Here is a 13,598-nt window from a genome sequence, read left to right as displayed (position 1 = left end):
GTTTTCTCGAATGTGAGTAAAGGTTGGGCATGTTTGCTAGTCTACCTTGCTACGAAGCACAGAGGTTGACACACAGGGACTTTCCAATTATCCAGCAGTGGTACTGTTCCTTTACCCTTGTGGGTAATAATATGGTAGCTAGACCTTCAAAATTTATGTGTCTAAACTTTGTTAGTGCTGTTTCTTTGCTATTCTTTTACCCTTCTTGGTTAGAGCGATGTAGTAGGAGCTGCAAGCTTCACGTGCTCAACTTTGGCAGAGAACTTTGGCAAAGTTATCTGTGGTACCCATGAGCTATTGTTGCGTGTGGGAAGTGGGTGATTGAGCAGTAAGGTTCATGTGCTTTCTACTTTACCAGAAGTCTTCGACAGCATGCCCATAATTTCCGCAAAGCTGAGTGTGATTGTGACAAGTGCTGACAAGGCTAGAAAAGTAGGTGCCTCTTCGATTTCTGAGATCGGCCCTCGTGGTCTCTGAGCAGCCCAGCTTTTGAGAAAGCGAGCGCCTCTTCGATTTTTGAGATTGGCCTTCGTGGTCTTTGAGCAGCACAGCTTTTGAGAAAGCAAACGCCTCTTCGATTTCTGAGATCAACCCTCGTGGTCTCTAAGCAGCCCAGCTTTTGAGAAAGCAAACGCCTCTTCGATTTCTGAAGCTCCGTCGAGTGCAGATTTTTATAGGGGCTGGCATTAAGTTCTAAAGCACACTTGAAATCCACCAGTAGAAGCTCAATTCTTGCACTTCTAAGATCTTGATTTGTCCGACCTCTTCTCTCTTCAACACCTTTGAAAATGTTTGGCCCTTCCGACCGTCGTTTTGACTTGAACCTTGTTGAAGAGGCAGCCCCGCCTTCTCCAGACAACATATGGCGCCCATCCTTCGTCTCCCCTACTGGTCCTCTTACCGTTGGGGATTCCGTAATGAAGAATGATATGACCGCTGCGGTGGTGGCCAGGAACCTTCTCACTCCCAAAGATAACAGACTACTTTCCAAACGGTCTGATGAGTTAGCTGTTAAGGATTCGCTGGCTCTCAGTGTTCAGTGTGCAGGTTCTGTGTCTAATATGGCCCAACGCCTATTTGCTCGAACCCGCCAAGTTGAATCATTGGCGGCTGAAGTGATGAGTCTCAAATAGGAGATTAGAGGGCTCAAGCATGAGAATAAACAGTTGCACCGGCTCGCCCATGACTATGCTACAAACATGAAGAGGAAGCTTGACCAGATGAAGGAATTTGATGGTCAGGTTTTACTTGATCATCAGATATTTGTGGGTTTGTTTCAAAGGCATTTATTGCCTTCATCTTCTGGGGCTGTACCGCGTAATGATGCTCCAAATGATCAACCTCTGATGCCTCCTCCTTCTAGGGTTCTGTCCAGTACTGAGGCTCCGAATGATCCCCCTTCGGTGCCTTCTCTTTCTGGGGCTCTACCGACTGCTGAGACTTCTCCTAAGCAACCTTTGTGAAGGCTCCCTCTTGTTTGTTTATTTTGACTTATGTATATGTACATATTTGTATCTTATCGGGAATATCAATAAATAAGCTTTCCTTCATTTCAACGTTTGTGTTAAATACACCAAAGCCTTCTTCGCTAAGTTCTTTGAATTTTCTTTTGTTGAAACTTGTATGTTGAAGCTTTGTGAGTGGAGCATGTAGGTTGAGGTAGTGTTCCCTTAATTTCCCGAGTGAGGAAAACTTCTCGGTTGGAGACTTGGAAAATCCAAGTCACTGAGTAAGATCGGCTATATGGATCTTAGAACGCCATTGTGCTCGGTCCTGTGTCATGTCTTTCGTTAGATTCAAGTACTCTAAGTCTTTTCTTAAAGTCTCTTCCAAAGTTTTCCTAGGTCTTCCTCTACCCCTTCGACCCTGAACCTCTGTCCCATAGTCGCATCTTCTAATCGGAGCGTCAGTAGGCCTTCTTTGCACATGTCCGAACCACCGTAACCGATTTTCTCTCATCTTTCCTTCAATTTTGGCTACTCCTACTTTACCCCGGATATCTTCATTCCTAATCTTATCCTTTCTCGTGTGCCCACACATCCAACGAAGCATCCTCATCTCTGCTACACCCATTTTGTGTACGTGTTGATGCTTCACCGCCCAACATTCTGTGCCATACAGCATCGCCGGCCTTATTGCCGTCCTATAATGATTTTCAAGACTATGCATAGCTCTAATTAAATTTATATTTTCTGGGGCTCGTTTTACCGGTCTGATATGATTGTCATTGTGTATATCAATCATTAGTAGATGATCCTAATTAATTTACCCTTAATTAGTAGAAAAGATAATTATGAAAAATTAAAACAGAAGAATGAAAAATTAGTATTATATTTATAATAGAAGAATGATAACAAGTGGATTATAGCACGTAAGTCCAATGGCAAGCTGAGCTCCACACACAATTTTTTCATTTGTTTTACTGACAATACTAGTATGAAGAAAAAGTTGTCAATAAAGTTAGAATGCGCAGATTTTACAATCTAATTCCTCGAAACATAACAACTAACCTATAATTTGTAAAACCAGGCACTGAGCAAACCGCGTTTATTTTTATTCAAATTTTCAGTAACTACAAACAAGAAACAAAATAAAAAAGAATGAAAACTATCGCACAAATGAGTAGTGACCTTAATCTGCTGCACACGGTACAAACAACAGAGATCATACGTCATGAAGATTCAACTTCCTCAACGTTTGCTGTTCGCCTTTGTCTTAAAGGAGGGCTTGAGTATTCCATGCCGGTATCTGATGACGAGATATTGGATGACACTGAGGACTCCGGGAATGAGCTTGTTACTGGATTTGGCTGAGGTGTTTCATTTCTATAACTCTGGGAAGCAAGAGAAACTGGCCGCCTTTGTGCTTCCGGTGTTTGATTCCCCTGAGCTTCTTCTGCAAGTTTTCTTAGAAGATTCATGACGGTTGGAAGAAACCTTGATGAGATAGACAGTATTCCTGACAGCTGGTAAAAACAAACAACGGAAACTAAAATTAGAAACTGCTTCAATCAAGAAAATTACAATTTGATGAGAGACTGTAACCAAAAAGGCCAGCCCCGAGTGAAGTCTCTATCAAATTAGGATCACCAGCTGTTGTATTCCACGTTCAATCCCAATTTTGCACTCTACTAAGTGAGACAAAAAAAACTCAGTTTTATACTTACAGCGCCATGCTGGAACTGTCCCGTAATGTCCATCTGTACCCATAAGGCCTTTGAAAGTAAAAATGCAACAAATAGAACCATGAGGTAGAGAGGGTTCCTGTTTCATTTGAAGAAAAAAGGCACAGTGATTAACAGATGTGCAAGACATTAGGGTCTGAACGCTTAAAAATGTCCAAAACCTAAAACTCATAAAAGGAAACAAAAAAGAACGAAAGTAATTACTTTAAAAGCATCATAAATTCGTTAAAACCAAGAACGATCATCGCCATTATAGCCCATGGAGGAGGTAACCAGTTGTTACTCTGCTTGTGAGCCTCCTGAAAGTACAAAAGCAAACGACATCATGATCGAGCAGAGCTATAAGCATAAAGATAGGGAGCTCGTTACAAAAATACTATTAGGAAGCTAGGATTTTTCTTTGTAGAAAAAACAATACACTGAACTTGATTATAAGTTGGTCCTATCTGACTAAACCGTTCCCAAGTCAAGAATCAGCGCGATTTTCAATATGAAGTGTTTCCATATGTTTCGTTTCACTACTAAACTAAATCCAATTTACATAAGAACTCCTGCCCAAAATGTCATCTGAGGACAATGCATGCGTCCTATTCCCACGCTCCTCCTACCAGTTGTTCATTACTTTTGCAGGAACAAGTTCCAATATTCATATTTTCATAATCCAAATCTTTAAAGAACATTTTATAAAAGAAAACATCCATTTATTCGGGATGCAACTCTGATAAACGATATCAAAAAATTAGACCACTGAAGTTAAACTTAAGTATACCTGTGCCGAAATAGCTTGAGTGACGCTATATTCGGTCTCTGCTTTGAACTGCCTCCACAATGACTTGCACTGTACTGGGGTAATTAAGGTATCCTTTGAAGAAACCTAGTTCAGAGTTAACCTTAATAAGTAAGGAGTTTCATCATAGAAAATTTTTACATAAAAACCAAACCCACAAATTAATGGTACCTCTTCCCAAGACCTTGAGGCAAGAGGATCAGTAGAAGATCCTAGTTTCCTATTTTGTGAAGATGAAACAGTAACAGTCCCGTCCACCAGAGAAGAAACGAGGACATTTTCAATATTATCAGGCTTCTCATCCAAGCGAATGGCAGCCATGGTTGACAAAAGCTTCAGAGACTGCAAGAAAGAGATGATCAAACAACTAAAACATCAGTTTAAGTCAGAAAGATAGATAACATGTACTTCCACAAAAGTTCCCAGTGATTACCGCAGTTCGTGCATCCTTGGTAATACTTTTAATGTCTTCGTTCCCAGTCCAAACCCTAGGCATTGAATTGCTGTCATAATTGAAGACCGTGGCAAACCTGAGAAATGACAACAGAAGTGATCAGCAACCAATAACAATGTAAAAAAGAAGATTTTTAACAAGTTCCTACCGATCCTTCATGTGGATCATAATTTTCCCAGCCTCTTCTCTTGCTTTTGTCTCCACCACATTTCTCGCATAATCCTTCAAATGTTGCTTCATTTTGGCAACCATTTGATTGTCCAACTCAAAATTCGCAACTGCAGTTGAGAACTTTGATACTGCAACTTCAGTCTCACGATTAAGTAGTTTTCTTATCAAAGCCCAGGTGTCTTTTGCACCAGTTTCGAGTAGAGCTTCTACAGGACCACTTAAAGACAAAGAAAGTTTTTTTCTGAAAAATAAAGGGTATTTGCATTAAGAAATTTGAATAACAACAGATTATGAGCCTAACGTCATAAGAATAGTCTTAGAATAACCACGACTTTGATACATTATCAGAGCACTACCTCATAGTCGGAATTCAATTCTGCCAGTTTTGCACTACGAACTGATGATGCATGTGCATCTATATCACGTCGAAGCTTTTCCCGGACTTTTGAAGCATCCCAATTAGCTTGTTGTATGGCAGCATCTGAAAGGAGACACATGTTAAAGTAATGAAAGAAATATAATGGTTGACAAACATGTTAATTAGCTAAACAAATCTATTACCTGCACATCCTTTCTCAAACTCAAGCATAGAAGACTGAGCACAGGTACGAACAGATGAAGCGAATCCTTCTCCTTTGTTCAACGATTGCTCCAGCCTCACTTGAAAATCTTCAAGGGCTTTAGAACTCAGGTGTCTGAGCATGGCTGAGTACACAGGGTAAACAAACTGGAAAATTCAGAGGTAAGCAAGATTTAAACAAAATAATAATTCGCATTAGTGGCAGCAACGAAGTGAAGATCACAAATTATCAATGGGAAGAAAATAAACTAACAAACCTTGTGAGCAGGAAGATCCAAGTCCTTGTTCTCTTTGATTACTTTCCAAATCTGTTGTGCACTAAAGGAAAATCCTGACGCAGGGACAACACCCCTTCTATCGCCAGCAAGCCCTCCTGGAGAAATAGAATGGAAAAAGCCATCTCTCTTTCTTTCTCTTTTGTGATGCGTCCATCTCAGCCTCCCCAAGCAACTCGGCCGCGGCGTCGCTGCAGGCCATGGCGAACAGTTCCACTCGAAAATCCGTCCAATTTGAGTGAGAGTCAAGGAACTCGGGGAGGAATCGGACCTCGTAGTTTTGGATGTGGCTTGCCAGATGAGCCATGGTTTCCAGGGAAAACGGGCACCAAAAATTTTGGTCTCGGATCTTCGACCTGGATCCCCATAGACAAAATCGAACAACACAGATTGACGGTAGTGTATATGTGTGTCTGAGGGTTTGAAATTAGGGGAAGGCCGGCCGAGCCATGTGAAATTCGGTGAGATGACATAGAGTCGGGAGTGATGATGAGTTTTGGGCTGGTTTGGGGATGGAGTCGGCGATAGAGAGAATTGGATTGGATTTAGATTTGGCGGCAGAGAGTGATGGGTTTTCGGTTGGTTTGGGGAGATGTTACTTGGTTTGGGGAGATGTTACTTTATTTAGTTGTAGGGATTTTAATTTGGGGGGTATGATATCCACACACCCTATTTTACTTCTCACACACCTTTTTAATTTTCGGTCGTTGGATCGGATGAATTAAAGAAGATCAACGGACAGAAATTAATAAGGGGTGTGTGAGAAGTAATTTGGGGTGTGTGGATAGCACACCCCAATTGTTGGTGCGTGAGGTATAAAATATGGATGATATCGAAAATATCGGTAGTTTAAAAATACGGAAATTTCGATGGAAATATCGGGATATTATTGATATCGATAAAAATTGAATAAATACCACGGAAATTGTAAGAAAAACTTGGAAATTTTTATTGAAACTTTGCAAGATGTTTATTTAGTCAATTATCTATTAGTTTATCACAAAAAATTAGAAGGAAATGCATTGGATGATAGATATAACTGATTTAAGTTGATTATATAGCGAGCTGGCAAATATTGTGAGTGTAGAAAATATGTAGTAATTAATGAAAGAAGTTTAAACACACCATAATCATTTATATATAATGAATTAGTACAATATTTTACACTTTATACATTGCATGTTAAGATACATAAGTAACTTAACAAGGTCTAAAATATCGATGATATCGAAAATATCGGTAATCTAAAAACACGGAAGTTTCGATGGAAATATCGGGATATTATGGATATTTAGACCATGGCGAAGGAGGGTTTGAAGATTTATAAGGTGGGACTCACTATTTTTTAAAGAAAAAAAATCATATTTTAATTTTTCTTTCTTAGAAATCTAAAACAAATTTATTTTTATTTGTCCCATGTGGCATGTTTTTTACTGACACATCAACAAAATAATGGAACCTGTAGTTGCCACACAATTACTTAACGGTCAAACTAACGGTTTGACTAACGAATTTATGGTATTGAAATAAAATAATAAGTAATGTATGAGATTGAAATTCGAATTAAAATTTAGAGAAGAACAAACATTGCGAAGCAGCAACCTCTTCTCTACAAAAGTTGCAGAAAAGCAGTTTTAGTCAACAAAGATTAACCTGATTTTGAACACTCCAAACTTACATGGGTTTCGAAGCTTGTTTTGTGTACTTCAAAAGCATAAACTATTTGTAGAAAACGGGGTTCTAAGTTGAAAGTTATGCAAGTTACAAAATAGAGTCGAGAAACTGGAAACACAATATTTGCTGTTGTCTGGCAGTTTCGGGACTCAAGTTTGAATATGATTTTGACATATCGATACTCAATGGAATTAAGTGAAATCAGAGTTTTGATCATGGACATGTCTAGTTTTAAACCAAGTCATATTGGCTCAAAAGGAATCCATGAGGACATAGAAATCAAGAGCCAAAATAGGCTACTTGAAACTTGGATTTGGATTTGCTGGGTTTTCTTTAATTGCAGGGATTTTAATTGTTGGTGCGCGGCGAAGGAGGGAGGAACGCTGCAGGAGAGTATTGTGCAGGAGGAGGAAGGTTGCACGGGGAAGAAGGGTTTGAAGGGTGGGGCCCACTATTTTTTAAGTAAAAAAAATCATATTTTAATTTTTCTTTCTTAGAAATCTAAAACAAATTTATTTTTATTTGTACCATGTGGCATGTTGTTGACTAACAAAATAATGGAACTTGTAGTTGCCACACAATTACTTAACGGTCAAACTAACGATTTGATTAACGGATGTATGATATTGAAATAAAATAATAAGTAATGTATGTGATTGAAATATTTTAAAAATGTTGTATGAAGTTGCAATAGTAACCAAACTAGAAGGTGCAAATTGTAATTTACAAAAAAAAAAAAAAAAGTAACGTACTGACTATGAAAATGTTTGCTAAATTAATGGACTATGGCCCATAGAGGAACAAGTTTGACCAAATTTACAATTCCTAAGCTCTAATCTAATTTTCATTCGAAGGAAAGAAAGCATTTAGCCGAAGTAATCCACTCAACAAATTGGTGCAACCATGTAAACCTCAAACCTGCGTTTCACTTTTTCTTCCCAAGTGAGAATGTAAAACTGGTTTAAGATTGATTATGAGCTACAGATACTCGGCTAACATGTTATTATCTCTTATGAGTTTATTTCACCTAATTTACTTATGCGGTTGTGATGAGATATATTTGGCATGGTATACTTGACATATCACTATTTCTTAGCATTGTTTTGAGATATGTGTATATTATATATTTTCTAGGAAGTATACAGGCTTTACGGCGAGGGGTTAGAACTTTTGAGAAATGAAATTATTTGAAAAGCTTTGTTTTTACCCACTCACAACCTTGTTTTTCGCCCCTCCAGGTTTTAGGTAAGAGAGCTCTCTGGTGGCTTACAAGGATTAATCGGAGGTTCTGACAGTTCACCACCTATGTAGGTTTCACCTTTGGGTGATGCAAATTAGTAATTGTTTTGCTTGACTGCACCTAGACTTTTATGTTCTGGTTGTGTGTAATTCACACTTAAACTTGTACTAGCACTTTGTCTTAGCTAGTACTTCTGGTAGTTGGTTTTTATTTATTCATATTTCTCTATATCTTTATTGTTTCCGCACTGTGCACATGGTTAAGTCGCCCTCGCGTGACGGCCAGCATGCCTTGACCTTGATCAGGGTGTGTCACCAATTGTCTTGTAAAATGCACCAATTTTTTTAACACTATGGATATATTCTTTTGCCATTTATTATTTCTTATTTTTACTTAGTTTTTATCCATTTATTCAATCAAAATGTTTGAATTTTTTTATTGTAACCGTTTCTAATAGTATTATAATGAGGGGTTTTAAATTTATAGGATTTTAAATCTCATAAAATATCAAACAATTAATGTCAAAACTATAAATTATTAATAGTAATATAATGAGGTGTACAAAGTCAAGGGACTTTAATCAAACTTTGAATACTATTAAGGTTTTAATCAAATAATATTAAGGATTAGGGACCGCATCCAAAGTATCCCCTATTTCTAACTTTTAGGTGAGATAAATCAGAGGAGAATCTAGACAAAACATAATAGGAGTTTACTACCAATAATTAAAAAAAAAAGTTAGTGTGGAAATCATTTCTCAACATACATATGTTTAAGAATCCCTCAACATTGAGACGTTATACTTGCTAGTTTAATTTAGCAAAAATACTATTTTTGCAATATATTTGGTCCATCATTTGTATCATCTCTCTAATAGAGATGAGACTTATATGTGTTGGCGGGCTCAACTTTTATTAGATAGATGGTACAAATGATAGTACAAATATGTAGTAAGTGTAGCATTTTTTTTTTGAAGATACTGAAAATACAATAATTCAACATCTCCATCAAATTATAGACATTACAATGATTTTTGTTAATCTATCTACCCAAAACTACTGACACAAAGAATTATCCTAAAAAACAATTGACATAACTAAATGAGGGTGTGTGAGAGACTAAAAAAATGCTTGTTTATCTTGATTATAGGTTGTTATATAATCATTGTCACGTCAATCAAAGTTGTTAGAATATTTGTTAGGCTATTAAATGATTTGTTAGTTGGTTAATCAGTTACAAGTAAGTTTGTATTGTTTTATCATATATAGAACTGCAACTGACAAATGTAATTAGTTAGTTATTTTCTTAGAAATACAGAAGCCATATTTCTCTTTAAAATTTCTCTCTAGTTCTTCATCTTTCTCAATTATTCATTGTCCTTTGATTATTCTCAATGTAGTTAATACCCAAAGGGTTGTGAGTAGTGAGCGTGTGAGGGTTAGAGAGAGAAGGGAGTTGATGCCACAATTTGACCGGACCGCCTGGCCTTTGTTTTTTCGGACGACTACATGGCCTTTACCAAGCCAAAAGGACTTGCCTTTTGACAAATGAACATAAGGGACAACATCCGTAAACGTGATTTTATTACAATCAAATCATATAAAAGGTTCAAACATATATAGTAAGCTGAACGATAATTACAACTTAAAAGGAGCATAAATTCGTTTGAGAAAAAAGAGCATAATAATCGCAACAACACAATAACCCCCAGAGCCACGCATTAAGTAATTGCATAGAGGACAATATTTGAACTGCCCATTAGCTAGGCTAGTCCAACGGTTGAGCCTCCTGAGACTGCCAAACTAGCCGGAGCTAGCTATAAGCACTCTTGCTATCCAAAAATCCCATAAATCCAGCGGTTAAGCCTTCTGACGCTGCCAAAGCAATCAGACGTAGAACCACTTTAATCAGATATAAAACTTCTGCTATTATTGTATAAAGATGCCGCTTGAAATCACTCTGAAAAGGATACACCAAAACAGACAACATTTAAGAGAAATTATGTTAACAACTGAAACTGATATCTAAACACCCATAAATTATAAATTATTAAAAAAATTAGATGACATTTATATCCCAAAATGACATGACTGTAAATGATATTTTATATGTTTTCTTTATGCAATTTTTTTTTTAAAAAAAAACTATTTTTTAATATTTAAAAGATGAAAATTTCCAAATGGAAAGAAACTCAAGTCCGTTTATAAATGTTTTCAAAATAGCTGAAAGTGCTTATGGTGAATATGTTTTTTGAATCACTCCTTAATAAAAATGTAAGTGAATCCTGTAAAAGTACTTGAAGTGCTTCTTGGACAAGTACATAATTGGTACTTCTTGCAAGAAACACTTCAAGTGTTTTTTAAACTAAAATAAAATTCTCCAAAAGCATTTCAAATCATTTTCAAAGCACTTTCAAACGAGTCCTCAAACAACACTGAATGATTGTTGCTACAACCATATCATCCTGCAGCCAGCAGCCTCACCTTCCCGGCTTCCTCTTCCGCCAAATGACCTCTCTATCTTGCCCTTCAATTTCTCTATTCCTCTATGGAGCTTAATTAACTCAATAAGTGTCCTCAGCCATATGACAATAAAAAAATTAATACATTAGGTAGAACACTACCTTATAATGGGCACTCGATTCTGCCCACTTTGCACTAGAAACAGATGATGCATGTTCATACATATCAGCACGGAGTTTTTCTCGGATGATTGAAATATCACCATTAGCCAGTTGCAAGGGAGCATCTGCATACTTTGTATATATAATAAGAATGGAAGTTCCATTCCTACTTTCCTAGAATGCGATTTTATAAAAAATGAGTGCTAATAAATCTACTCTACAGTCTTATCTTCTCACCCGCTATCTTAATAATTTTTTTTAATGTCAATTTTACTTTTTGTAAAATGACATATAAGGATCAAAATAAAAAATTACTTGCTTCCTGTGCAAGTACACCCAAATTCACACCCAAAATAATAATTCATGGACTCACTCAAAAAGCTACCTTCTTGTTCGAATTTTAACATTTTACGTTGCTTTTGAGTGTCTCGATCATGCCCTAAAAATTTTCAAAAATGTTGACAACACAGTTACTACTGTTTGGAGCAAAACTCCGCGGAAGTCTGTTGAATTGTATAAACGGCTGGTGGGTTTGGAGGCAGAGGCTAATGGGTTTTCCTATTCGTATGTTCTTTTGGTGCTTGTGCAAGGTCAGGGTTTGTGATAGAAGGGGAACAGGTGCACAAGAGGGTTCTGGTAAGTGGGTTTGGGGGTGGTGTCGAGTATGCACGCCTGGTGTTTGATGGTATGCGTGAGAGGAGTGTTGCAAGTTGGAATTCGCTGCTTGCGGGCTATGTATGGTGTCGGGATGTTGATGGGGCGCAGAGGATTTTTAACGAGATATCGAAGTGGAATGTTGTTTCGTGGACCACCATGATTGTGGGGTGTGCTCAGAATGGGAGGTTTAAGCAAGCTTTGTCTTTGTTTGGTTAGATGAGGAGGCCTGGTGTGGAAATGGATAAGGTGGCGCTAATGGCGCCATCATCAGCTTGTGCCAAAAAGGGGACTTGAATTTGTGAAGGTGGATTCACTGGTACAATGAAAAGCGACTATAGATGAAGTCACAGCCGCTGTTGGTGGCTCTGTATAATGCGGTCATACACATTTACGCCAATTGTTAATTAGAGGTTGTTTTAGAAAAATAGTGGGTAATTTTAATTTTTTAATTTTTTATGATGAGTGGAATTATAATGTGAGTAAAGAAATAAAACAATGAAGAGGGTACACTTTTTGAAAATTACCGTTAGTTGGAGTACTCTAAAATTTGTACACTTTTTGAAATTTAGAGATTTATGGAGCATGTTGAAAATTTGAAGTAGTACTTTTGCATACTCCAAACTGTGACCTATAGTTCCTTTAATATTTTTCATCCATTTGAATTGATACAAAATAACATACTGAATCCATCATCAATCCCACTACTATGTTTATGTCAATATTCGTCCACTTTCTTACATTGAATTTAACTTTGCTAACACTGGTAAGCTTCCCCTTCAAAAAAAAAAATAAAAAATCTCTTCAGTAAATATGATTTATCAAATGCTTAATTTGGGTTTGGAGTTGCTTTTTTCTCATGGTAAAAATTGGTGTGTCCCATCCAGAACAATTAGTGGGCATTTTGAGGTTTGTTCCAGTAAAGGGTTTAAGGTTTTTTACAATGTCATATCGTGTTAGGATTTTTGAAAGTTGGTTTATTTTGAAATTAACAATTTTATCCATCATTCACTTGGTAAATGACACTTTGAAATCAATTTTTTCCACAGCTGAGACAATTGAATAGTTGATAAGAAAGCGACATTTTCATTCTATTTGTAAGAATTTGCCAAAAGTATTTTTTAACAACTATGATATAGTTTGATTTCAATTCATAATTACTTATTTTGTTAAATTTAACCTCGAATCTGTTAGCAAATCTTTATACTTTATGTGCAGATACATATATAATCCTGTATGTATAATTTTTATAATGTTGTTAAACATTTTTACTTTCATCTTTTTGTTCGTAGAGGGTGAAAACCGCGCTGTTCACCGATGCAAAACAAGGGACATCTTCTACTTCATATGGGAAGTAGAGATTAGTTCGATTGTGCTTGTTTTTCTAATTTGGTTAATTCGAAATTTGTTAGCTTTCGTCTAATTTAGTTGCTTGCAATGTTTGCACATGTAGTCGTTTTCTAACTTAGTTCATCAAAATATGTCATACAATTTCCAATCCCGCAATAACGCATGAATCACATTTCCCGTAGCAATGCGCGGGCTACACTTTCTAGTTATCTATTCTAAAATTGAGGAAGGATTTACTATTCATTCAGCTACAGTAAATTTTTGCCCCTCGATTTCACCTTATTTACAAGAAACCCATCAGATTTGGGCTTGATTTCACCTTAGAAGGGTAATTACTGTATCTTTAATAATTCCTGACCACTACATTCATTATTTAAATGTTAGGATGAAACCTTAATCATTCATGGCAGGGGTACAAATACAGAGTGTAATATATGGACGGTGGACCTGACTTCTTTGCCCTCCCACTTCCCATAAACTCTTATCCCCTCCTATTTTATGCGGGTCCACTTCCAAGTAAGTTATGTAGAATTATCAGAGAGACGGGCAATACGGCCCACTTCCAACAATACTGATATTGTCCCCCAACTTGGTAATTACCACCTG

At 37.0% G+C, this 13,598-nt stretch overlaps 2 protein-coding genes and 1 long non-coding RNA gene across 4 annotated transcripts in view; 1 reads left to right on the top strand and 2 right to left on the bottom strand.

Moving 5' to 3' along the window:
* The window catches only part of LOC126622878 (uncharacterized), a 60,147-nt gene that overhangs the window by 34,408 nt on the left and 12,141 nt on the right, over nucleotides 1-13,598 (top strand). The window lies entirely within an intron of this gene.
* On the bottom strand, nucleotides 2,534-5,353 carry LOC126620808 (protein ROOT HAIR DEFECTIVE 3 homolog 2-like). Of its 2 annotated transcripts, none has more exons than XM_050289104.1 (9): nucleotides 5,158-5,353; nucleotides 4,953-5,077; nucleotides 4,574-4,837; nucleotides 4,405-4,501; nucleotides 4,143-4,313; nucleotides 3,954-4,058; nucleotides 3,389-3,483; nucleotides 3,167-3,263; nucleotides 2,534-2,965 (listed from the first exon to the last, which is right to left on the bottom strand). In XM_050289104.1, exons 2-9 carry the CDS (start codon nucleotides 4,955-4,957, stop codon nucleotides 2,672-2,674), a joined length of 1,128 nt encoding a protein of 375 aa, XP_050145061.1. In that variant the 5' UTR covers nucleotides 4,958-5,077; nucleotides 5,158-5,353; the 3' UTR covers nucleotides 2,534-2,671. The 2 variants fall into 2 exon arrangements, with proteins under 2 accessions (XP_050145061.1, XP_050145062.1); XM_050289105.1 differs by having other exon boundaries at nucleotides 3,433-3,483.
* Nucleotides 9,945-11,097, bottom strand: LOC126620864 (uncharacterized). The gene is made up of 2 exons (XR_007622702.1): nucleotides 10,989-11,097; nucleotides 9,945-10,324 (listed from the first exon to the last, which is right to left on the bottom strand). It is a non-coding gene; the product is annotated as an uncharacterized LOC126620864 (long non-coding RNA).

Source organism: Malus sylvestris, chromosome 5, assembly GCF_916048215.2.
Source record: "Malus sylvestris chromosome 5, drMalSylv7.2, whole genome shotgun sequence".
In the NCBI taxonomy this organism is placed as follows: Eukaryota; Viridiplantae; Streptophyta; class Magnoliopsida; order Rosales; family Rosaceae; genus Malus; species Malus sylvestris.
This window is presented reverse-complemented; position numbering and strand designations above follow the sequence as displayed.